The sequence below is a fragment of the Mesoplodon densirostris genome, chromosome 10 (assembly GCF_025265405.1).
Source record: "Mesoplodon densirostris isolate mMesDen1 chromosome 10, mMesDen1 primary haplotype, whole genome shotgun sequence".
In the NCBI taxonomy this organism is placed as follows: domain Eukaryota; kingdom Metazoa; phylum Chordata; class Mammalia; order Artiodactyla; family Ziphiidae; genus Mesoplodon; species Mesoplodon densirostris.
In genome coordinates, this window is record NC_082670.1 from 68,651,667 (window position 1) to 68,678,255 (window position 26,589).

Consider the following 26,589-nt stretch of genomic DNA (forward strand, 5'->3'; position numbering starts at 1 on the left):
CCCTAAACTACAGGAATCAGAGAGCTTCTTGGTTAGTGAACACATTCATGTACTGGAAGAGTTGCACACCCCAACTCCACGGGGACAGAAGCTCCTACACTCTAGACCCGTCCAGACCCTTAGCCTATGTACCTCTTCATCCGGCTATTCTTTTTCTATCTTTTATACGATCCTTTAATATAAATAGGTAACAATAACAACAACAAAAACAAGTGTTTCCCTGGGTTCTGTGAGCCATTATAGCAAGTTATCAAACCTGAGGAGGGGGTCGTGGGATTCCCCAGTTTACAGCCAAGCTGGACAAAAGTATAGGTAACCTGGGAACCCACTACTTGTGATCAGTGTCTGAAGAAAGAGGGCAGTCTGTGGGCCTGAGCCCTTAACCTTGTGGGTCTGTGTTAACTCCAAGTGGTTAGTGTCAGAATTGAACTGACTTGCAGGAAACCCAGTTGGTGTCCACAGAGAATTAGAGAATTGTTTGGTGTAGAAAACCCACACATATTTGGTGTCATAAGTGTTGTGAGTAGATAGACATAGAGAACAGACTTGTGGTTGCCAAGGGGGAGGGGAATGGGAGAGGGATGAATTGGGAGTTTGGGATCAGCAGATACAAACTATTATCTATAGAATGGATAAACAACAAGGTCCTACTGTATAGCACAGGGAACTATATTCAGTATCCTGTGACAAACCATAATGGAAAAGAATATGAAAAAGAATATCTATATAACTGAATCACTTTGCTGTACAGCAGAAACTAACACAACATTATAAATCAACTCTACTTCAATATAAAAAATATAAGGTTGTAAGTAGAGAGAACAGTTTATCTTTATACACATAGAGCCAAACCACCTTTTTTTTCATTTTTATTACCAGTGCATATTCATCATATTAAAACAAGCAAAGAAGAGAAAAGTGAATTTTGAATGTCACACTAATAAGACACTATGGATTGTGGATTATTTTGTTATCAAATTAGATGCCAAAGCACTGTATTTATTATGCAATGAAACTATAGTTGTGCTAAAAGAATACAATATGTGTTGACATTTCCAGACTAAGCATTCATTGCACTATTCCAAACTCATAGGGGAAAAATGGTCAGGAAAATTACAAATTTTAAAGTGAAATATCTCATCACAACAGAATTTCTTCAAGGGACTTCCCTGGAGGTCCAGTGGTTAGAACTTGGCACTTTCACTGTTGTGGGCCTGGGTTCAATCTTTGGTGGGGGAACTGAGATCCCACAAGTTGTGCAGCACGGCACACACACACACAAAATCTTCAAAACAAAAAATGAAATGAAGCTGCAAGCAAAGTAACTGTCTAAATAGCTCATTTTTTAGCCAAGCAAGAAAAGCCATTTAACTATATTGAGTAAATGAAATCGTTTGATTGCAGCTGTAAACAAATGTGCCCAGAGAAAATTAACTTAAGACTTTAGCCTTTCACTGACAACTCTTGCTTAAAGAGCTGAAAACATTGGGACAATATCAATAGTCAACTAAGAAATAAGACAAATGATTTGGAGTGGCTTTCCTTGGCTTTTGATGAGTAAACAGGTTACAGATGCTGTTAACTATTGTCTATTTGAGGAATCAGTGGTGAGTTTGAAGTGAGTAAAGAATTAGCCTCCAGGAATAGTCCACATGGGATAACTACAGGCAAGAATATTTTCCAGAAAATTGAGGAAACACTAATTCAGTACAATCTGAAGTGGAATCTGCTGAAATGTATTACAGTTGACGGTTGTTAAAATCTGTGTTGGGCAGAAAAAAAGCTTAGAGTAGGGACCGCGCAGAATGCAAGCTTTCCTTGAATACTGTAAGGAACTTGAGGTCTGAGGAAGTAAAAGCAGGGACACCAAACACAGCCCCACACTCAATTCAGTGTCAGGGTGAAAGAATGTGGGACCAAAGACCCCCCTCATTGATGCTACAGCCGCCTGACTTGCTTTGGGCCATGAAATGATGGAAATGATATGGCCTCTCCTAGAAGGAAGCTTTAAGAGTTTTTTTGTGTTACCTCCATATATCTTTTATTTCCCCCTCTGTCTACAGGCCAGTGTGCCCCAGGCAGGGGCTGCTGGTTCAGCCTGGGTCTCAGAATAAAGAGATGAAAAACAGAGTCACTGATGACCCATGACAGGTATGAATGTGAGACAGAAACAAACCTTTGTTGTGTAAGACATTGACATAACTTAGCATGAGTTAACAGATACAGTGATGTTAGATTTTGAAATTTTTATTTCAGCCAGAAAAGGGGATTTCATGGGCCTTTAATTTCACCTAAGTATCTTATTTATACAAGAAGGTTTATATGGTTCAAATATTATGTTTTATCTTGCTGGTATTATGACTAATATGGCTACACCATCAAATGCTCCCTCAGTAAACTTCTAGTTTACTAGTGAGGCTGGACTACATATCTGGGCCATAATTCAAAGTAGCAAAAAAGGGAGTTTTCATTCTAGGATTATGGGACCATAATTAACGTCCCGATCTTTCTTTCCTGACAGATTTCAGAGGCTTCTGCAGGCAGCAGAAGAACTGCCTATCTCATTTTTTTTTAACATCTTTATTGGAGTATAACTGCTTTACAGTGTTGTGTTAGTTTCTGCTGTATAACAAAGTGAATCAGCTATACGTATACATATATCCCCATATTCCCTCCTTCTTGCATCCTCTAGGTGGTCACAAAGCACTGAGGTGATCTCCCTGTGCTATGCCTGCCTATCTCATTGATACTGGTCAATGCTGGCCATTCTTGTCTGCTCTCTGCCTTTGAAAGGGAAGATTCACCCTGATTGACACAGGTTTGTCTGTTGAGTCCAATGAGCCATTGGAAATACTAAAAACAGGAAGATGATCCTTTCTCAGGGAAGAGTTACTAATCTAAGGTAGGACCCCAGTGGGCCCTGTTTACTGGTGGGGAGAGTCTGTGCATTAGCAGCTAAAACCCAGCCATTTGGTTCTCTCTTAATTCCCTTCCCTGGCATCAAGATAGTGGGTCAGAAACTCTGGAGAAGAAAACTATGGGGAACACACTTAAAGGACAAAGCGTGGACCTTCAAAAAGGCAGAAAAAGGAAGGAGGAGCAGCAGCATGGAACCTGAGGAAACAGAACTTCAAGGAGCACATGTCCACAGGATCAGAGACAGTAAGGGGCTCAGGGAAAAGAGATGTGAACCCTACTAAGCTTGGCCATTTGGGAAGGTGGGGCTGTCCTATTCCAGAACCGCTTCAAGGGAGGGAACAGGTTAGAATCAAACTACAGTGGGGTGAAGAGAGAATGACCCAAACACCCACCTGACTTGCTGAAGTGAAGGCAGCTTTAAAGAGCTTGGCTGAGAAAAGTGGGAATAAACTGGTGACCAGAGGTTAACCGGAGGTTGAGGGCCAATAAGGCCAAGGGATAGATGTACAGTTGTCCCCTGTACCTCGGTATTTGCAGGGATTGGTTCCAGGACACCCTGTGGATGCCAAAATCCAAGGATGCTCAAGTCCCTTATATAAAATGGTGTAGTATTTACATATAACCTATGCATGTCGTCCCATATATTTTAAATCATCTCTGGACTACTTATAATACCTAATACAATGTAAATTGCAAATTCAAGTTTTGCTGTCTGGAACTTTCTGTGATTTGTTTTCAAATATTTTCAATCCTCAGTTGGTTGAATTCAAGGATGTGTAACCCATGGACATGGAGGGCCCACTGTGTTCCACATTTTCCTATGTCTATATTTGTACATTTACTATACCTGATGCTATTTACTTAAAATAGCAAATACTCATAAATCTTCTTAATACCCAGCTTCTTCCACTAATCCCTGATTCCTACTCTCTATTCCTTCCCCCGCCTTAGAAACACACACACACATGCACATACACACTCAAACACACACACACACACACACAAACTATATGAGGGACCAACAGGTGCCCTTGAGGAAAAGAGTTGCTTGGCCTGACCTTAGACTCCAGACCATCAGGCACTAAGCCCAAAACTGCCAGAAAGAGTGGGAGTGGGACCGGGAATACAGGGAAGGAAAGGTTCCACTGGGCAGGTGTTTGGTCAGACACATGATTTCAGTATGAAATTCTAGAAAAGATGAATGGCACTTTATAGGGAATGAAAGTCAACATCATTTCTAATTTTATTTCTTGTTAAGATGATAGCAGGGATCTGTGAAAACTGATGGGCTTGGCAAAATCTGCCCTCAGGAAGGGAGAGGAAGGGAGAAGGATCAGGGCTGGAAGCAGGGAGGGGCTGAGGCCCCCGGGGAGGCGGGGCAGCTTCTTTTCTGGTTTCATCTGGTCAGGAAGGCGCAGGCTTCCAGAAGCGCTGTGGGACACAGCAAAGCAGGAGATTCAGAAACTGATTCTTTTTTTTTTTTTGAATCAATACATCAATCAAAGAGGACACTAAAACAGACTTTCCTCTGCCCTTCTCCCACCACTGTAAGTCAAGGCTTGCCATCCCCACATTTCCCCACTGTCTGTCCTGCTAAGAGCTACAGGACCCAAGGGAGCACACAAAAACTCTGGTCCTTATCAAGCTGTGAGATTCCCTGCTCTGGCCTGAGTGACACAGCTGCCACCCACTTGTCTCCAGGTGAATCAGCTGTCACACTCTCAAGTTCACAAGGTATTGATGGTCCTCGAATTTGTTCTGGAATGTGAGCAATTGATCATCTTCATGCAAATCTGCTTGCAGTAACATCCACCTACTCATTCACTCATTCATCCATGAATCCCTCCTGAGCACTGGCTTTGTGTGAGCCTCTGTGTTATGTGCTGGGGATTCAACACAGACAGATAAGCCCTGCCCTCAAGGGGTGTACCATCTGAGCGGGCTGCTCACAAGAGTAGACCTGCAGCGCAATTTCTAAGTGTAGCCCTAGATCCACCTGCATCACAATTCCCTGAGATGTCCGTGGAAATAGCAGGGTTTCTCAACCTTGGCACCCTTGACATTTGGGGCTGGGGAACTCTTTGTTGCGAAGGCTGTTCTGTGTGTGTTCTGTTTAGTAGCATCCCTGCTTCTACCCACAGATGCCAGCAGCACCCCCTATATCATGAGAATTAAAAATACCTCCTGGCATTGCCAAATGCCTCAGGGGCAAAATCATCCCCGGTTGAGAACTACTGATATAGAGATTCTCAGCCCTTCCCCAACCCCTGGACCACCACACAACACCCACCAATGCCTCCAACTCCCCTGGTGAGGGACCAGGAATAGGAACCCAGATGACATCAGTGCACAGAGGAGGCAAAACTTGCCAAAACTCGAGAATCATTGCCTGGAGGCTTACAACACTCTGCTATGTCTTCTAAATGTTTTTAAAGGGTTAAATTATTGTCAATACATTTTCCTGGCTAAAATGTTTTTTGAGAATTTGTGTTCTCTATGGTTAGTACTTACGGTAACTGCCTAGAGACCAGAATTTGTCATTTGTCAATATATATGTATATATATGTATACCTTTGTGTGTATGTATATACATACATACATATATTTACAATCGCTATCAGCATTATAAAAATTTAGCATATTTCTACGGCTTTATTTTATTCTCTAACTCTCTCACCTCATCAACAAGAGTGTAATTTCCCAAAGTATAGAGACATTGTATTGCCTTAGCGTTTTTATACCGCTTCAGCCCTAGAATGTTTGACCCTATGCACCTATGTTCCACTTACGGGAGGTTGAGCATTTTTTCAGGTTAGCAATGGCCGTGACATACTCTGGTCCCAAATATTTTTCATATGTTGTTTTGCCTCCAAGTTTGGCCAGACACTCAGTGTTGTCATTGAACAGAAGGTTTTTGGTTTCAGACTGGAACAAGCAAAACTTGCCCGGGCAGTCTTTTCCATTTTTCCCAAACCGAGCCTGTGTCAAAAGGGCAGACAGTAAGAGAGCAGCGGAGGAAAACAGGAGAGGTTATGGATTTGGGGAGGCCAAGGGCATTTCTTCTGCACAGGATCAGCCACAGGAAAACCGTGGGGCAAAAGGAGCTAAGTTCTGGAATCATTCCACTGTCCTGGCTAAGTCTTCCCCTGCCCCATGTCCCCCTGCTCCACATCCCAGCCCAGTGCCCAGGCCCCTCACCACTTCTGATCTCACCTCCCTCCATCTTGCCTTTCTTTTTAATCTGTGGCCTCTTTCCTTAGAACTTCTTATGTGTGACTAGGTGACAGCTGAGGATTTTGAGATCCACCCCCAAAGTAATCACCTCTAGCATTCTAATAGGCCAGCTCTCCCAGAGAGGCAGACTGCATTGGAAATCCTCTCTGCCACGGACCCAGTCATTGCCTTGGGCAGGTCACTTAGCCTCCCTTGGCCATGGTCCCTCCTCCATGCCCAGGCCTCCCACGGAGGTGAGCTGCAAGAACCAAGCACCTGCATGGCAGCAGACTTCTTACCAGCACCCGTGAGTGTGCACAGTTGGGGGGGGGGTCCATAAATGCTAGTTATTGTGCCTATTTTTACACTTTAGGGCCGCTTTCTTTAACGCACATCTAGAAACATGCCATTTTAATACAGAGCTAGATGTCCTAATAGAGAATCCCAGACTTCAAGGAAATTATAGGATTTCCTTCAAACCACTTCACGTAGATAGCCTTAAATCTATACAAGTTCTGGGTTTGTTGTTTTTAGAGATTACAAATGCAGGGGCCCTGTCTAGAACATCCCCAGTCGGCCCAGGCTCTGGAAACATCAGCAGAGTAAATCACTCTCTACCTGGCTATGGGAGGAAGGCTCAGTCGCCTCCCTCATTTGCCTGAAGAACAACAGAAGGCTCAAGGAGAGAAAGCATCTCCCAGCCAGGCAGTGAGCACACGTCCAGGGCTATGAGACTCAGGGCAGCCCCCCAGCGTGGAGCAAATACTCTCATCACCAGCTTCAAGCAGAGGGACGGGACAGAAAGGCTGGGGATGGGTGGATTCCCTGAGCTCTGTGATTGCCCACCTAACAGGAGCCCCTGCAGGAGGCCCTGGTGACCCATACCTGTTGGAGGAGCAGCACCTGTTCCACATGTGCTGCCTTATCGCCCCGAGACACCACGGCATGATTTGGGGCCACAGCCAGGTAGCAGCTCTTAGCCTCTGTCACAGGCTTCCTGGTGCCATCGAGACACAGCAACCTAAAGTCCTCCCGATTCAATTTCCTAGCCCAGTCTGCAGTGTTCTCTCCTGGAGATATAAAGAAGGCAGCCTCAGCCACGGCTGCCACTCCGAGTCAAAGCATCCTTTCCAGGTAGCTGTGACCATCCACCGGCCTCTTGAAATGCACACACTGGTGTTGCAGTGAGGTGAAGGAGAGCAAATAAAGCTCCACAAGATACACAAACTTCAAACATATCAAGCATTAGTGCTATATCCTCACGATGGAGTATTACTCAGCAATAAAAAGGAGTCAAGTTCTGACACACGCTACGATGTGGATGAACCTTGAAAACATTACGCTAAGTAAAAGAAGCCAGTCACAAAAGATCACATATCGTAGCATTCCATTTATGTGAAATGTCCTGAATACGCAAATCTATGGAGACAGAAAGTGAATTGATGGTTGCCAGCTCTGGGGGAGTGGGGAAGGGACTGATAATAGGTGCAGGGTTTCTTTAAGGGGTTTTGTGAATGTTCTAGAATTGGATTCTGTTGGCAGCTGCACAACTTTGAATGTGCTGGAGATCACTGAATCCCATTGAATCTACACTCTGAATGGGTGGATTTTGGAGTATGTAAATTGTATCTCCATAAAGCTGTTACATTTCTTTAAAAGAAAACCTTCCATGTATGCCATATTTTCCAGTGAGTTCCAGAAAAAGAAGTGCTGGTTTGTGTTCAAGAAGAAATTGTTGGGACTTCCCTGGTGGTCCAGTGGGTAAGACTATCAGCTCCCAAGGCAGGGGGCCCGGGTTCGATCCCTGGTCGGGGAGCTAGATCCTGCATGCTGCAACGAAGATCCCGTGTGCTGCAACTAAGAACTGGCTCAGCCAAATAAATTAATTAAATAAATAAGTATTTTTAAAAAAAGAAGAAGAAGAAGAAGAAGAAATTGTTTCCTTTCGTATTCCAATGCTCTTAGTGTAACCAGAGGAAGGATAGGAACATCTATGGGTTTATCAAACATGCTTTCAGTCAATTCCAATAAAATACAGTTGTGAAATCCCAGAGAAGCTTAAAACTAAATTTGACACCCATCTGATCCCTGGAGATCACTTAGATTCACGGTTCCTGAATTCGAAATGTAATTGTACACAGGTATGCCTGTGTGTGTGCAAATGTAGCTTTCGTGGTCAGGTGGCTGCTTCTCTCCTTTTGCCCTGTCCCCTCAAGAAAAGACTTCCTGCATTCTCTTGGCTTTGTCCATTCGATACTGAGATCACCCCAGATTTACATGTCTGGCCTCAATCGCTCTCCCTGGGGACTTGGAGGAGTGGCTCTGGCCGTGGCTGTCACTGAAGGGAAGAGGCAGAAAGTGGAAGCAGCCCCTTTGAGGGGGGAAGTGGCAAGGCCTCTGCGGGGGGGTGGAGGGCTAAGTGCAGCGGGTAAGGAGAGAGGTGCGGTTTGGAAAGCAGCACACCGCTGGGAATCTTAAACTTGGTAATTAGTATTTTCACCAGAGGTCAGAAGAGAGAGTGACTATTCCTCTATTGGCTGGGGGATTTTACCTTCTGTCATCCGCATCTGCCTATGATTTTGTCCTCATTAACTCCCCAAGGAGTTTCCACACTGAGGGCTCACATGGGCTGAATGAAGGCTCCTACTTCCTTGTTTAAAAGGGGAAATTTAACCTGCATATGTCCAAATTTTTTTTTCATGTATCATCCACATTCAGTTTCCGATAGGCTGAGACAGGAAGATGGTGTGCTTCTGTGGCTGACTAGACAAAGCCAGGGAGATAGTTGCCCCTGAGTATGGCTGGTGTGTGTGTGTGTGTGTGTGTGTGTGTGTGTGTGTGTGTGTGTGTGAGAGAGAGAGAGAGAGAGAGAGAGAGAGAGGAAATTTGGCTTCAAAATCAACGTGACACCTATAGATGTTACTATATTGCATACTGAGGTAAAGTATTTTAGAATTAATTTGATCCAAGTCTGGAAAAGGTTATAATATTTCCCAATTGTAAATTTGAATAGTAATCTGTGTCGTGATGGCAAAGATTCTTCTTTGAAGGGGAAAGGGAAACATCTTTACCTACCGTTAGTATTCTCCAAGACAGTGACATCTTTCACAAATGCAACATCCCCAGCGTCCTCAGCCAGGCACCTAAAATGTTTCAGAGAATAAAAACATTGCCAGGGCTTCCCTGGTGGCGCAGTGGTTGAGAATCTGCCTGCCAATGCAGGGGACATGGGTTCGAGCCCTGGTCTGGGAAGATCCCATGTGACATGGAGCAACTAGGCCCCTGAGCCACAACTACTGAGCCTAAAGCCCGTGCTCCGCAGCAAGAGAAGCCACTGCAATGAGAAGCCCGCGCACCGCAACAAAGACCCAGCACAGCCAAAAAAAAAAAAAAAATTGCCAGAGAAGAAAAACTATTAAGAGTTTTCATAAATATTCATAATACACATTCTAAAAACTGAAACATGGAACTAAACATAGAAAACATAAAGACAAATATTTCCAGGAACTTAGAGTTTAAAATGGTAGATTGAAGATATATGGGTACCTTCCCTCCTTCTAAAATTCCAATAAAATGACATGAATGAGATTTTTTTTAAAGCCATAAATCTATGAGCCAGAGGAAGGCAAGAGGGAAAGAGAGAAGATAATAATGACAACGTTTGGAGGTAGAGGTCAAACGGGTGAGCAGTAATTGACCCAAAAGAGTAAAGAAAGCTGTGACATAAGTTGGAAGTGGGGGGCACCCAGGAGAAAGCTGATGTGCATGGCAGAACTCCAGAAAGACTCAACAATTATAAGTACTAGGCACCACTGAAAGTAGCTTAGGAGAGCAGGACTAGATAGGGCCTATATACATGCAGCATAAATATATATGCCCAATCGATGAATTAAAAGAAGACCCACTAAAGAAATACCATTGTGAAGTTTCAGAACACTGGAAGGAGATTTAAAAATAATTTTTAGAACTATTTTTTATTTTATTTTATAAATCAAAAACTTTTCACAAAAATAGTTTTCAAAGCATTTTACATTGGATGAAACACAAAACTCATTTTTTCCTAAAGAGTATTTTTCATTCATAGTTAAATCTCTGTAAATTTAGAGAGAAATATAAAACATATGTGTCTGATTTATTTACTCTTCACAAAGTATTCTTTTTTTTTTTTTTTTTTTGATATGCGGGCTTCTCACTGTTGTGGCCTCTCCCGTTGCAGAGCACAGGCTCCGGACGCAAGGGCTCAGCGGCCATGGCTCACGGGCCTAGCCGCTTCACGGCATGTGGGATCTTCCCGGACCAGGGCACGAACCCATGTCCCCTGCATTGGCAGGTGGACTCTCAACCACTGCGCCACCAGGGAAGCCCAAAAAAATATTCTTTGTGTAGACCTGTTTGTCTAAGACACCTCATGAGCTTCCTAAAGCTTCTCTCTCAGAATTAGGAAGCCAAAAATAAATTGCTGAAAACTCAAAAAAAAAAATTCTTTTCAAGAAGAAAAAATGTCATATACAAAGAATCAGGGATTGAAAAATAGTACCAGATTTCTCAACAGAAATTCTAGCTTTAGAAGACAATGTATTAATGCTTTTAAATTTCTGTATTTCCTCGATTTTCTGTCTATGTTACATTCTGCATAATTCTTTTTTCACATATTTTCCACATCGCTACTTCTCTTTTTAGCGATGTTTAATCTGTTAAACTGGTCAATTATATAGCAAACTTCAATTGCTGTAATTTTTTTCCTTTCTAGAAGTTCTATTTATTCCTATTTAAAAATACTAACCTGTTTATTCTTCTGTTTTTTGCTTCTGGCAACTTTTCCCCTGTGTGTTTGTTTCACATTGTTATAATTACTTTTTACTGTGTCCTGCTCATTGTTACTGATAGAGTATTTCTGAGCAGTCTTTGAGGCTTAAACTGAAGATGCTGTCTTCCAGAGAGATTCCTAAAGGGACCTCTAGTCTGGGACCATTTTTTAAAAAATTATGAGTTGAGAATTTCTGGACCATCCTAGGGGACACAAGTTGGAGCTGCAAATCCATGCAAGAGCTGGCCCATGGTTTCAATTTTTCAGGGATGGCATGTATTTTCCTCCCTGTTTTCCTCAGCATCCAGGCAACCTGAAGCCTCCTAGGAGTGGGGTGGAAGTTACTTCTGGTTCACTCCTACCTTAAAGGTGTATGTAACCTCTGAGTTCAAGTTTGTCAGAATAGCTACTGTCAGGACAAAGTGTCTCCACCTAGGTCTCTGAATTCCTATTTCCCTTAGATTTTAGTCTAATAATCCCTTGTTACTTTATCAGTTATTCAGTGCTCTTAAGAACACGGGTGTGTGCGCACACGTGTGTGTGTGTGTGTGTGTGTACTTAACCCAACATTTTTGCTCGTTTGTAGTGGGACAGTTGGTCAAAACAGTTAATGCTCCCATTTCCCAGATATGGAAATCCTGTCAAAATTCCTAGGGAAATTGTTTTCCAGCCTGCACTTAGTTATCCAACCAAACTATAAATCACTTCAAGAGTAGACTAAAGATGTTTTTAGACACGTAAATACTCAAAAAACAGAACTCCTATTCACCCTTTCTCAAGAACATGTGTTCTGTTGCAACAAAACCAAGAAAACTAAAAATGTGAGATCCAGGAAAGAGGTCATTTAAGAGGAAGTAAGACAATGAAAAATCCCAGAATGATGCTTAAGGGGAATCCCCAGACCATAGATATGTAGGGGGCCTCGAGAGGACCAATCCAGACTGGGGAGGAGGGTGGAGATCTTCAGGTGCAACATTCCCAGGTAAATGATGAATCTGGGACAACATCCAGTCTGTTTGTGCATGGATTGCTAGATTTGTGCTACTAGTAGAAGGTTTGGAGATGAATGAGTGATTTTTTAAAAGAAGTACAGAAAATTAAGCAAATTTTAAAAAGACACCTATCAACTCCAGAGTAAACAAAAACTCTGTTCAATAAGGGAAATATATTGGGCCTCCCTGGTGGCGCAGGTGGTTGAGAGTCCGCCTGCCGATGCAGGGGGTACGGGTTCGTGCCCCGGTCTGGGAGGATCCCATGTGCCGCGGAGCGGCTGGGCCCGTGGGCCGTGGCCGCTGAGCCTGCGCGTCCGGAGCCTGCGCGTCCGGAGCCTGTGCTCCGCAGCGGGGGAGGCCACAGCAGTGGGAGGCCCGCATACCGCAAAAAAAAAAAAAAAAAATAAGGGAAATATAATTTTATTATGTCACATATTTAATATGAGACTAATATTTACATATTCATAATAAAGTAAGCACTAAATATGTCATACTCTTGTTGGATACTAAAAGGAGGTGAAGTTTGTGGTTATGGGTGGAAGAAGCACAGGAGCAGTATGAGAGGCTAGATCTTCTTCTTTCATAATGGAAAGTCAGCAGAAAATAGCTGACATTTAAAAATCAAGAACCAGCAGTATATAAGGATGTTAGTTAGAAACATAGAGATAAATATGGTTCTGGTTCCAGCTTTCGATTTGAGCAAAAGACAAAGCATTTCCTTCTAGTATAAATAGGAATACTAAAGTGTAGGTGATTCCAGTGAAATAATACCTTACGATAGGTTTGAAAAAGAAAACCACATGGTTTTTTATCAGACATGTTGTCTATTCAATATTTCTGAGTAGAATCACATCACAACTCTTCCATTTGCAAAACTTTAGCCCCTTAAAGATATTTTTGTACATTCACGTAATTTTTTTTATAAGTCACTCAGAGTATAGCAAAAGCTACTTTTATATCATGCCATCACTGGAGAGAAGGCTACTGAATTTACATTAAAAAATTCAAAGACCAGTTTGGGCAGTCATTCTCAGATACATGACGCCACCTGGTGGTGAAATATATTCTTGGAGAATACAGAAAAACGGTTGGGGGAGAACTCTGCCCTTCAAACCCCTAATTGTACCACTGAGAAGTAACATCTGGATTATAAAATGAAGACTGTGGAAAGATACTGTGATTTACTAAGTGTTTATAATTGGTGAATTCTGAAAACTTATTTTTTGGTTTATTTTTCACTAGTGGAGAATAACACTGCGCTATTTTGCCATTTCTAAGGCCAAAATCAAAGAGAAAAGTAAAATGTGAAACATAACAATGACCTAGGTTGGGGTAGAGGGTAGTGCCTGTGAGAAAGAGAATTCTTCCCCATAAACTGAATTGCAGAAAGGACTGATACCACAACCTCTCCCCATTTGACGCTGAGGTTGACCTTGGCTCCAGGCCACAAGGGGGAGACCAGCAGAGCTGAGGTCAGACAGCCCCGGGGCCAGTCCCCACTCTTGGGGTGGTGGGTGCAATGGGAGGAGTCCTTCCCAGCCCGCCCATCAGCTGATCCCCAGGCTGCCCCTTGGCTCTGCTGTAATGGGCCACGTTGGGCCCCTTAGAAATGCAGTGCCAAGATGCTGGAGGATGAGGAGCAAGGCCCCGTCCTGGTGAAGCCTGCCCCCAGCACTCACCTGAAAGCCCCGTTGTAGCCATAGTACCTCTCCTTACTGTTGGGCACACACTTGTCCATGTTCCGGTCATCGCCAACACACAGTGCACAGAGACTGGAGCTCGGGTCAGCCCCAGGGGCACAGCTTTGATCAAAGAATTCATCTGCAGAGAAGAAGCACGAGGAGTCAGCTCTTCCTACCTGAGTCAAGATAAGCGGTCTTAACCTAACAGGTGATGTGGCTTGGTTTCCATTCATCATATTGACCACGGCAGATAGAACACAGTCATTATAACACACAGTAACATGTTACCACCAACCCGGGCCCCACCAAGGTTCAGAAAAACTTGAGGCTGTAGGTACTTGAGACAGGAAACCTGACTGGGGCTGGGGAAGAGAGTGTGTAATTGTACAAAGGGTCCCATCATCACAGCCTCGAGCTGGGGACTCAGCTTGACGAACCTGATGGCCATCTCAGCAGAAGCTGCAAAATGTCCAGTGCAGGATCTGATTTCCCCTTTTCCTCAGTAATGGGAACCCTGCTTTTTACCTGGGCACCTGGTCCCTTAGAACAGAAACAAGCCTTACTCTGTGGCTAGTGAGCCCCATGGCTAAGAATCGCCAGTGAAATATGAGCAGGAGTGTTGGGTGCCAGTGTCCTGACATCCTTAAAAGACAGTTGGCACATGTGTTTTGCCCCTTCTCCTTCCCTTCCTTCATTCTGCACATGGAATGCAGAAGTGGGGACTGGACCCCCAGATGTGACATGGGCCATGAGCGACCTTGAGCACAGAAGCCACATATGTTTCAGAATAGCCAGATGTTTGAAACCTGGGCCCCTGACACCATGTAGTTGTCCTGCCAGCTCTGGACAATCCACCTCTGGACTTCACTCACGTGGGAGAGAAATAAACTTCTATTCACTTCTACTGGGGGTTTTCTGTCCTTGCAGCTGAACCTAATACGAACCAACCCACCATGTGATTTAACCCACATTAAGGAGTTAACATGGATTAATACGGATTAAAGAGAGAGGAAATAAAGGTGACAAGAAAGCCCTGCCCCGACGAGCAAGTAGCACCCATTATCCAACTCGTGCAGCCCCTGCCACTGGAAGAGCCACGCCACGTGCCAAGCTCGGGCTAGGGCTGGGAGTGTCCCACTTTGGTCCTGGCAGCTTGCCCACAACCTGGAGGCTGCCATGGGGTCACAGAGAGCGACACCAGTGTGCACTGCTAGTGAGGAACAGAGCCACATGAGAGCCTGCCAAGCCAGGATCACAGACCCATTCAAAATGCAACAGGGTCCCACTTGAGCAGACGCCTGCCCGGGAGGTGGGCCACGACAAGACCGTGGCACACAGCTCCACGTCACCAGGCCCACGGCAGGTAGGGCGTGGCTCATGTGTGGGGTGTGAGCACGGCGTGCAGCCAGGAGGTGAGGCTGAGCCAGAAGCCTGGAGGTCTTACTCAGTTTCCTCTACAGCTTGGAGTAAGAAGTCAGTTCTGTTTCGTAACAGAAGTTGCCTTTCATGAGGAAGGCAGATGGCTTTTCCCAAATTGAGAAGCCAGTGCCTGGGAGGAATTTAGATCCGGAGCTCCAGGAAGCAAAAAATGACTTTTGTACTTCTCAGGACCTGCATCCATTCTTAGGGTGCAGAGAAACAGACTGATCCTCCAGTTTTGTGCCTTTGTGTGGGGTGGAGGGGGTGTGGGAGGTGCTGTGTGAAGAAGCTGCAGAAGGCAGCCGCAGGGGGATCTTGCTTACACCAGAAAAGGCCTGTAAGCCACGGTCAGCCTGCAAGTCCCCACACCTCCCCTCCCTGAGTTCTACAGAGGACCCCAGCCTGCCCCTCAGGATGGCCGACCCACGACTCCCTCGGGACTCCTACCAAATTTGCAGGAGCCTGTCTGGTTGGCGATCAGGCCCATGGGGATGTTCCAGCCTGCAGTCCTGTCCACGGCAGTGTGGCAGGACTTCTTGCCACTCAGAGAATTCCATGTGAGCTCATCATTTGCCTTCTTGACAACTGCCACGGCAAGATACCCTTGGACAAGAGAAGAGCAAGTCTTAGCCTCCCAGGGCCCAGTCCATGGACTCTACTGCAGCTGTGTGCAACCCAAGCCAACAAAGGTCAAGAAGCATCACCAGGCAATGATTCCCCCAGATGACTGGCCACTGTCCAATAGACCAACAAAGTTTAAGCCGCTGCTCTATGTTAAGATGAGATTGATCTGATTTGATCAATTAAGATCAATTAAGAAATGAAATAGTAAGCTGACCCTTGAAGTCCTTGACCAGCCATATACTGTCCCTGAGTTATAAACTGGCAATTCATTCTGTTTTAGATGTGGGCTACTAAAGCCACAAACACTGACCAAGAAGCATGACCCCAAGAGTGCATAAATCGCCAACTGCAACATGCAATATACCAAATGCATCAGGCCAGAGCAATGATGGCCACCGGAATAAGTGCTGTGTAGATGCAGGGGGTGTGTCCCCAAGGACCTTCCTGTGCTGAGAGAGGGTCAATGGGGTGCAGTCCTCCTCCTGAGAGCACGCACCTGGCAGACTCCACTGCCGGCAAGTGCAGAGCTCTGCCGAAGTTGCGGAAGCACCAGCTCTGGCAGGCAGGTGGGCTGGTGCACAGGGCGAGGGATTTAGCACAAGGGACCTGGTTCCAGGCCAGGATCTGCCACAGTATTATCAATGGCTGTGAGTGAGATCCGGGACACTGTTTCCACATCCATATGAGATGGGGGTGTAACACCCCACCTTCACCGTGGTCAGGACAAAATGAGGAACTCTGATATTTCTCTGCCATGTATGAAGGTCCATAGAAACATAATTATAGTTACTCATCTCTGAATGATTTGCATCTGCAAAAGAACTTACAGCTTCTATGGCTGCATCTCTGTGAGGTTTTTTTAAGTTCCCACCACCTCCTCCTGCAGATACAAAAACTTACCCTTGACTCTGAAAGTGATCGATTCCAACTCACCTTCCATTGGTCTGTGCACACAACCTGAGCTGCTGCTTTTGGAGGATTCTGAAAGAATAAAGACAAGCAAAACGTCATTAAATACATGTTTTATTGTGTTCATATATTTTTCAAAGGTACACACATATCAAAGAACATATACTGGCATGGTTTTGTGTATATGTGTTTTTAATATAAATAAATGGCATTGTATTATAGACTTCACTAAGTTTCCTCCTTTTTTTATTTTCAACCCAATACTGTGTTTTTAAGTTCTTTTTTTTTTTTTTTTTTTTGGCCATGCCATGTGGCTTGCAGGATCTTAGTTCCCCGACCAGGGATCGAACCTGGGCCCCGACAGTGAAAGCACCGAGTCCTAACCCCACTGGACTGCCAGGGAATTCCCTAATTGAAGTATAGATGATTTACAATGTTGTGCCAGTCTCTGCTGTACAGCAAAGTGACTCAGTTATACACATACCTACGTTCTATTTTTTTATATTCTTTTCCATTATCGTTTATCCCAGGAGACTGGATATAGTTCCCTGCGCTATACAGTAGGGCCTTGTTGTTTATCCATTCTAAATGTAATAGTTTGCATCTACCAACCCCAAACTCCCAGTCCCTCCCTCTCCCTCTCCCCCTTGGCAACCACGTTTGATCTCTATGTCTGCGAGTCTGTTTTGTAGATAGGTTTATTTGTGCCATATTTTAGATTCCACATATAAGTGATATCATATGGTATTTGTCCCAATACTGTGTTTTTAAGTTCAAACAGCCTTACTGTCTGTAACTCATTGAGCTGAGTTAGGGCTCCTAAGTTCACTGCTTCCATTGTTGTCACTGACATCTTCATACACGTCTGGGGATGCACCCAGGGGTGGAACTGCTGAAACTAACATCTGGACAGTTCAATCACCACATAAACCAATCAACTATCTTTTTTGTTTAAGCCACTTGGCAATGGGATTGTGTCATTTGCAACCAAAGTACTCCTACCTAATCCTCCCCCGCTGGAGGTGAGGGGCACCTTGTCTCACCTGCCTGACCTCCTCTAGTTCCCTCTGAAGAGGCTAAGGATAAAGTAGCATTTCTTATGTCCCTTCAGCATGGGGAGATCCATGCTTTCAGACTCAGTAACTGGCTTCTCCTTGGGAAAAAGTCGCATCACTCCCGTTTCATGGGATGGATAATGTGAATCTGTAGGTGTTGTTTTATTGGAAAAGTATTTTTAATTGGTTTATAACATTATGTAAGTTTCATGCATACAGCATTATATTTTGACTTCTATATACCTACCAAAAGTTTAGTTTCCATCCATCACCTACAGCTGACGCCCTTTACCCATTTCCCTCTCCCCTCACTCCCCCTTTCCCTCTGGTATCCACTACTCTATTCCCTGAATCTGTGTGTTTGTTTGATTTGGTTTGGTTTGTTCACTTTTTTTTTTAATATTCCACATAGGAGTGAAATCAGAAGGTATTTGTCTTTGCAGAATCAAATCCAAAGAGACTGTCCCAGCAGTTCCATGCAGCAGAAATGCATATATGTGCTCACCAAACGACACGGACACAGATGTTCATAGCAACGCTATCCACAGCAGCCAACTGGAAATTACCCAAATGCTCATCCATAGTAGAATAAATAACTGCAGTGGAGTCACACAATAGAATACTACAAAATGAGGTATAATGCTGAGCAAAAGACATTTTTAAAAGCACATGCTGTGCAACTCCTTTTACATAGAGTTCAAAAACGGGCACAACTGATCTGTGCCATTTGAAGTCAGGAGTCATTACCCTTGCTGGAGTAAGGGGGCTGGTGACAGGAGGACACAAGGAGACTTGTGGAACCTGCTGTGTCCTGCTCTGGGCCCTAGCGCTTGGGGATGTACCAGTTTGTGAAATGTCCTTGAGTTGTACACTTGTGCTCACTTTTCTGCATATATATTATACTTTACTAAAATCTTTTTAAAAATTATAAAGAGGAAACCAATCTGGGCTTTGTCAGTTTCAGTTCTCACTACAATAGGCTGTGTGGGTAACACAGCCCCTTTCATCTATTCTTTCCCCTGATTCTCCTGTTTGAATGTATCTGTCCATTTTAATGTCTCCACTTGGACCCACCGAGTGGGGTTACTCCTCTCTAACCCACCCCCGAAGCCCTGAGGGAATAAACCAGAGACGACTCTTCTCCACTTACTTTGGTTCTCTGCCAGGACAGGCACCAAACCACACTTGCCCGCAGTGTAGACATATCCTCCATCTAAGCTCAGGGCATCAGCTTCTCCTTTCTGCCAAGACAAAGCATATCTCCAGCACCACAGTGAGGCTGTTTCCTGTCCCGCCTGCCTTTACAGCTCTAAGAGAATGGCTGTCAGGTGCCCCAGTAAAGCAGCAAGAGTTGAACTGAGGACCCCAAGGAAACTCCATGTGCACTATTAATTCTCTACCAGTCCTACATGCCTTTCATGCTATCGCTTCCATTGGAAAGACCGGGTACAGGTAGCCCGGTCCTCTGAACAAAATCCCTTTCTGCACATGGAGCACTGTTGGGATGCCCTCCTGGACCAGCCTCCCTCACTGAGGAGACAGATGGGAAGAGCTGGTCTTGTCTAGTCTCTGCTCATTAGCACTACACTCAAAGTGCTACACAGAAGCTATTCAACAAGTGAGCAGAAACAATTAAATTCGCTCACCATCAGAATGAACGAGCCCACGCTCCAGAACTGGAACATGGATTCATCAAGATTGTAAAACTCTCTCTTTGACTAAGTAATAATTTTTTTACAACATTATTAAAGCTAATAGGAGATGTGGATAAAGATTTCTGTTCAAGGCTGCACAGCACAGGGTTATTGCTAACAACAAAATAAGGAGACAAAGAAGAACAGGGTCATGACTAAACTGTGCCACACCATATAAAAGATATCCTGAAATCACTTTTTAAAGTGTTTTCAAAGAATATGTCACGTGGGAAAATGGCCATGATACACTGTTAAGTGAAAAGGACTCAATCTACATAACTGGAACGACCCAGTACTGTTCCGAGCCTAAACTGTGATGAACCGAGAAATCTTGGAGTGGGAAGTTAGCAAAACTCTAACTGTGGTATCTCTGCGTGAGGTCCCAGTGTTTTGTTTGTTTTTACATCACATCTTTCTATATTTTCCAAATTACCTGCATTCATCGCAACCTGTTCTTAAAATCAGATTGGAAAGCCCACAGTAAACACATTGCAGACGGAAAGCTGTACCTGTTCCCACACTGCGCAGGCGCGAGCAGACCCCACCCCCGGGGCTGGAGCGCCTCTAAGGTCCGCCTCGCCTCAGACCGGAGACCTGTGACCTCGGTCTCCTAGGAACGCTGCCCCGCGCGCACCGCCCGCAGGCCCGCCGCCGGCCACCTACCAGCACCAGGGCGATGCAGTCCTCGGTGGTAGAGGCCGTGGCGCAGGCCACGCTCTGGCTGCTCTGGAGGCTCCACTGCTGGCACTTGCGCTGCTCCTCGGGTCCCACCGCGCACCACACGACCCGCGCGCGCCGCGCCTCCACCTCCGCTGCAGCTGCCCGGGGACATGGCGGTCGGCAGGTGCCCTGAGCACAGCGAGGGACACCCAGGCCCGCCGACCTCCCTGGAGCGCGGGCTCCACTCAGAGCGCCCTTCCTGCCCCTACGCTCGCTGGGCGGGAGCTACTTCCTCCAGGGAAGAGTGGAATCAGACACCTGCGCCTCTTCCCTTCCACGTGCTCCTCTCCCCCCCACCCCCACTCTCAGCTTCCCAAACCCTTCTTCAGGCATAGCCCTCCTTGTATCTCGTTTCTGTACCTTTGGAGGCTTCCCCGGCTTCTAATCCACCCTTCAAGCTTTAGTGTAATGAAAGAGATACCGAGATACTGCCTAATATCTGTCCTACGGGATAAAAGCTCCAGGACACAGAAACAGTGGCAGCCCCAAGAGATGGCCTAGGGGAACTTGAGTCCTGTCCTGACTTCCCCTAAGGCAGGCAGTCACCACCACTGACAACAGCGCAGCTTCCCAGTTCACCCAGACTCCATCTGAAGCCTCCAGTAGAGAAGGAGCCATGGCTGATCTGGCCCAATGTGGTATCGCAGCCAAGTTCAGGGCCCAGGCACTGGGCCGTGTCCCACCAGGCCTCTGGATTTATCCCAGGAGAAGCCCTGGCTCTCTTGGTTCATGTTCATACTTCCCACTTCCTGGGAGGCAAACCGACTGTTCTATCAGGGCTGGGGAGCCTGACACACACAGGGACCTGTGGCAGTATTATCAGGAGGCGACACATTCCTTTGGAGACACTTTTCACCTGACTTGGTCCACAGAAGATGCTCACACTCACATCAAACCTACCACGGTGGAGACCTCCAGTGGCTGGGAGATGGCCAAGTGACCACGACAGAGCAGGGCCAAGCTGCCCATGGGGTGGGGGTGAGGTGCTCCCCGAAGGCCTCACCCATGGCTCACCACCCACACCAGCCTGCCCTTGTGGCCTGCCTGGTCCTCACTCACTTTCCCTCAGGCCCTGCAATGCGGTGAGGTAGTGGAAGCCCAGGTACAGCCCAGAATCTATCCTTGAGGGGATCCTCAAAAACCCAAGGGCAGAGTCTTTGAACAGCAGGTCCTTCTGCCCACGAGGAGAGCCAAAGAGCTGGAACCGCTGTAGAGTGCTTTTTCCAAACTTCTCCTAATTAAGGGAAAAGAGAATTATGATGTCAGTGGTAAATAGGAAACAAAAACACGATGTTGAAAAAGAATATCTGGAACTTAGGGATGATTCTGAGAGGAGGAACCTTGGTTGACTTCCTCCCATAGAGGGACTCATGCCATCCCTGTGACATAGCTCAGTTATGGCTTCATCTTTAAAGAGCTGCTGGGTTCCAAGCACCTCAGAGTCCTGAGAATATTGTATTGTCCTCCCCCTGCTTCTACTCCAGCCCATGAGACACCGCCAGTCCGTAATGCTAGAAGGGGCTTCATTGTTCCTGCTGTGTGGAGTATGGCCTAGAGACAGGCAAGCCACTGCATCTGTGCAGTGAGGCTACAGAGGACTTCTACAGTGGCGGGAAGTTAGGGAAGGAAGGAAGGAAACCTCCCCACCACCAAATCCAAGCAGGTTAGGGGTACTCTGGGTGGGGATACCTGTGCCTTGTGGAGAAGCTTCCAGATCAAGTCCTCCTTGCCATCCACACTTCGGGCCACAACAGCGTGAGAAGGGACCTGGGCTAGGTGGCACTCCTTGAATGCATCCACTGGCTTCCGAGTATTGTTTGGGCAGAGCAGCTCATACTGGTCCCTGTCAGCCTTCTCTGGCAGGTTCTCTAGGGAAAGAGGGAGGCGGAGGGGAGCCCAGATGAGGCAACCCCAGACAGTAGCCATGAGCTGTAGTCCCCCTTCCCCCATAGAATTTGAGCTGGAGGAGACATCTTACACAGTTGACAAAACTGGGGGTCAGTGGATTGCTCCAGAATATCCAGAAAGGTAAAGACAGTGCCCAAAAAGCCGTAGGGGCAAGCCCATGTTCCTCTGATTGGATCATACAGGCCCTGGGGTTGCTGCAACTCCTGCCTGGCAAGCCAAGGAGGCTGAACCAGACCCATCTGTTTCCACGGCAACTCCACCCAGAAAAGGGTCACGTGATGGAGACAAGGCCAGGGGGCCAGCCAGGGGCTGCTGCCTTACCCACATCTCTAGCAAGAATAAAAACAAGAAAAATTTTAAAGCAAGAAATACAGTTGAGCCACTTCTCAACACTTGGGTGTATCAAAAGAAGAGAAAAGATTATTTTTATGAGTGAGTTCATCCCAATATGGAACTGTTAATCTATATCACATGTAAATTGCTTCAGAATACATAAAGTGACGGAAACTGACCCAAGTTGTTTTATGAGCTTAGTATAATCTTGATCACAAAATCAGAGAAAGAAGTACAGGAGGGAATAATTACAGACCTATTTTACTTATGAACATAAACACAAAAATCTAAAGTAATTAGCAAACTCAATATAACAGAGTATTTTAAAACTAATAGATCAGGATTAAGGTTTATCAGTTTATTCCATTTACAAAAGAATGGCTGAATGTCAAAGAAGCTAAAGTAATTCATGACAAGAATGGGTTAAAGGAAAACCATGAGATCATCTTAATCCTAATAGGTGCAGAAAAAGCATTTATATGTTCAACATCTATATGTGTTTTTTTTTTTTTAGTTTTGGAAAACTAGTAACATAGAGAACTTGGCAAAGGTATTAAACTTGATAAATGCCACTTATCAAAATATCTACAGCAAAATGATATTAAAAGAAGAAAATGTAAACAGTCACTTCAAAATCAGGAACAAGGCAAAGATGTAAGCTGTCACGTTGCCAACACAATATCAGACAACCTGGATTTCACAATTTACTAAAGAAATAAGAGATATAAACACTGGGAAAAAGACAAACTCTAATTTTTTAAAGATGAGGTACTCACCTACATAGAAAAGCCAATGAAACCAAGAAAAAACTAATAAAACTAACAAGAGAGTCCAGCAAGGCAATACTACAAAAATCAAGTGTTACTCTCATTAGCAATAATAAAACAGAAACTAATACAGAATATGATACTATAATAGCAACTAAAACCATTAAATAGCTGGTAATTAGCCTCATTAAACAATGCAGGAAGGAGTTCCCTAGGGGCCTAGGGGTTAGGATTCGGTGCTTTCACTGCCATGGCCTGGGTTCAATCCCTGGTTGGAGAACTGAGATCACGCAAGCCATGCTGCGCAGCCAAAATAAAACAAAAACAAACAATACAGGAGACCAAGAGAAAAATGTTAAGTTCTATAAGTTCTATTAAGGGACATAAAAAGAGGTGTGATCAAAAGGGAGAGATGTATCATGATAAGGGATTGGACAGTTTGACATAAATCTGTCAATTTTTCATGAATCAATTTAAATTCAATACAATTCTACTTAAAGTGTGATGTTTTTAGAAATTCAACAAAATAATTCTAAAATTTTAGTTAGAAAATAAATAGCAAAGTGTTGGGGGAAGGCGCTTGCGTGCAGGCTCTCTCTCCCCAGACCCCCACAAGCTATTAAGAACCACTACAAGCCAGAGTAATAAAAGCAGAAAAATACAAATAGACCAATGAAACAAAATAGCTCAGAAACTGATCCATGATTATAAACAAGCTTGATGTATAGGAGGCTCCACATATCAGTAGGAAAAGGGTGGAATTTTTTACAGTCGTTAATGTAAGGAAAATGGTCTCACTCTAAAGGGGGAAAATGCTGAAGCTAAATCCATACCTGATTTCCTAGGTAGAGAACGTATGAACAAACAAGTGTGTGTTAGGGAGGGGAGTCTATAAATCTTATTGTAGAAAATCTTTATGATTTGGAGGGAGAAGGGCATCTTTAAAAGTCCCCAAAACACAAACCAGCAGGGCAAAAGTGACCAATTTGACCTTATCAATATCAAGGGCTTCGGTTCAACAAAGGTGCTACTGACAGATTTTTTGACTGAGAAAAGACTTTCCTAAAGTCTAGAACCAACAATGGCTGGATATCTAGAGAGAAGGGATGCCTAGCCTTGAATCAAAATCATGAAGAAACAGACATGAAAATGAAGAGGAAAATAGTCAAAGATCATAAAAGAAGAAAGGGAAGCCCAAACTACTAGCAAGTATATTGAGATGATCAAACTCACTAGACGTCAGAGAAATGCAAAATAAACCAACAATGATATATCTATTGCTTTACAACCATAGATAATAAAATGTGATGTGTGTGGACTTCCCTGGTGGCGCAGTGGGTAAGAAACCGCTTGCCAGTGCAGGGACACGGGTTTGATCCCTGGTCCGGGAAGATCCCATATGCTGCAGAGCAACTAAGCCCATGCGCTTAGCTGCAACAACTACTGAGCCTGTGCTCTAGAGCCCGCGAGCCACAACTACTCAGCCCGCACACTGCAACTACTGAAGCCCACGTGCGTAGAGCCCGTGTTCCACAACAAGAGAAGCCACCACAATGAGAAGCCCGGGCACCGCAACGAAGAGTAGCTCCCGCTTGCTGCAACTAGAGAAATCCCGCACGCAGCAACGAAGACCCAATGCAGCCAAAAAAAAAAAAAAGTGATGTGTGCTTTCCATGGAGCATTTCTCGTCTGTTAGAACCACTGAACCAGACAAGTACAACAACATGGATAAATCTCCAAAACAAAATGCTGAGTGGAAAACCTTGATCACATCATGATCGATAATGATCAGTAAAGCTTCTGTGAGCTTAGAATCCAGAAACACAAACCAGCACTACACATTTTGCAAGACCACATATATTTCGGAGGACACGTGTCAAATACGTTGGCATGGGCATCTTTGAGGGGGAAGAGAAAGACAGCGGGCATGGGAGAGTTGAAGAAAACTGATCGTTTAAAATATAAAATAACATAAAATAAGAGCTATGCTCTGTAGGGAACCTTGATGATCGTGGGCCAGGAATGAGGAGTCAAATTAGCTCACTACCTGGAATTACAATAAAATGAAATGAAATAAAATAAGGAAAGAAAAGGAAAGGAGGCAGTACCCGTGGCTCTTCCTCTCTTACCAAACACTGTACTGTCTTTCACGAAAGCCACATCTCCAGCCCCGTCTTGCAGACACCTGTGGGATGAGAAAGCACCAGAAGGGTCAGCACAGAGCGGTCCTCCCCGACTTCTTCCTTGTGCCTCCCTGTGAGACAGGGTCCTGGGGCTTGTCTTCTGTGGGCTCCTGATCTGTGGAGAGCACGGCCCTCAGGCTTTGGGGCTTCCCCAGTGGGAAAGCTTCAAGGGTCACCTCCAGGTGAATTCTGAGGAGGAAGGGCTCAGGTGCTGGCCGGAGACCCCTGCTTTCTGCTTTAAGGGCTGAGAGGGCCAAACTTTGTCCTTCTATGTAAAAGAGTTTCGAAGCCTCTACACCAGAGGGTAAAAGTAGTGTCCTTGGCCATGTAGCTTTTTTCCCCCAGGACTAAGTGGCAGATGTGCCCTGGCCAGCGGAGAAGCAAGGAGGCCTCCCTGCACAAAATGCCTGAGTCCGAGAGGCAGATGGTGGAACAGGAGCAGCATCAGTTGGGTGGGGGGTTTGCAGAGAGGAGATGGGGCCAGCAAGTCAAGCGGAGCCCACCGCCTCCTGGCTCCGGGACAGGCCAGGCTGCCCCGCCTGGCCAGGAGTCTGGGACTGGTCTTCTCATGACAAGACTCCTTCAGTCCCTCTGTGGTTATGGAGGGGACAGAGTCAGCAGGAGGAACCCAGGACAACAGAGGGACAAAGCCCGATTCAGGGTTCTCTGGGGGGACAGAAGGGGCCGCTGGCCAGGTGGCTGCTCATGGGGCTGGTGCAGAGGTAAGAGGGCACATGTCGGGCCTGGGGGGTTAGAGGGGAAAGTGCACTGGGCACTCTCTTCGGACTCAGTTTCTCTGTCTGCACAGCAGTAGGACTGGACCCCCTCGATGGTCCCCACTAGCTGACTGTGCTCTATTTGGGACCAGAGAAAGCGCTTCCTAGCCGGAGGACATGTGGGCCACTGGGGAGAAGAGGACAGTCTCACTCACTTGAAGGCACCAGAATAGCCAAAATATGGTTCCTGGGAGGAGCAGGCACATTTATTTCCCCCTGTCCCTGTGCACAGTTGACAGAGGTTGGGGTAGTCTTTTCCAACCACGCAGGGAACACAGCTGGCAGAGAAGAATTTGGCCACAGCTGTTGAACAGAGAGAAATGAACCAGAGTGTGAGCACCGGGCCACAGCCAGTGGCACCCCCCAGTGTGCTCTCCCTCCACCCCTGCCTGTCAGCCTTTGCAAAGCTAGCAGCTCAGAGAGATGTACTGTGGCTGAGAACAGACTCAGCTGCCACCTCCCAGGGCTGCTGATGCGGGTAGACCCTGCCCCTGCAGGTTTCACATCAGTTAACTTCACCCCTGCCTTGGAGTCATCCCACATGTCCACCTGGGCCATCCCAAAGTGGCTTGTGTATGTGCCACTGGA

The 26,589-nt window shown here is 45.5% G+C and overlaps 1 protein-coding gene across 3 annotated transcripts in view; it reads right to left on the bottom strand.

The window, feature by feature from the left end:
- Window positions 1-4,315: 4,315 nt before the first annotated feature.
- The window catches only part of LTF (lactotransferrin), a 29,148-nt gene continuing 6,874 nt past the window's right edge, over window positions 4,316-26,589 (bottom strand). For 2 of the 3 annotated variants that reach the window (XM_060110888.1, XM_060110887.1), the window contains 13 exons: window positions 26,157-26,304; window positions 25,172-25,227; window positions 21,724-21,902; window positions 21,094-21,268; window positions 19,978-20,132; window positions 18,771-18,861; window positions 16,590-16,637; window positions 15,480-15,635; window positions 13,611-13,752; window positions 9,208-9,275; window positions 7,018-7,202; window positions 5,709-5,898; window positions 4,316-4,350 (listed from right to left, as the gene is read on the bottom strand). In XM_060110888.1, the coding sequence (XP_059966871.1) occupies window positions 4,316-4,350; window positions 5,709-5,898; window positions 7,018-7,202; window positions 9,208-9,275; window positions 13,611-13,752; window positions 15,480-15,635; window positions 16,590-16,637; window positions 18,771-18,861; window positions 19,978-20,132; window positions 21,094-21,268; window positions 21,724-21,902; window positions 25,172-25,227; window positions 26,157-26,304 (1,628 nt within the window). The remainder of the gene's footprint in view (window positions 4,351-5,708; window positions 5,899-7,017; window positions 7,203-9,207; window positions 9,276-13,610; window positions 13,753-15,479; window positions 15,636-16,589; window positions 16,638-18,770; window positions 18,862-19,977; window positions 20,133-21,093; window positions 21,269-21,723; window positions 21,903-25,171; window positions 25,228-26,156; window positions 26,305-26,589) is intronic. The other variant, XM_060110890.1, reaches the window with a different exon arrangement.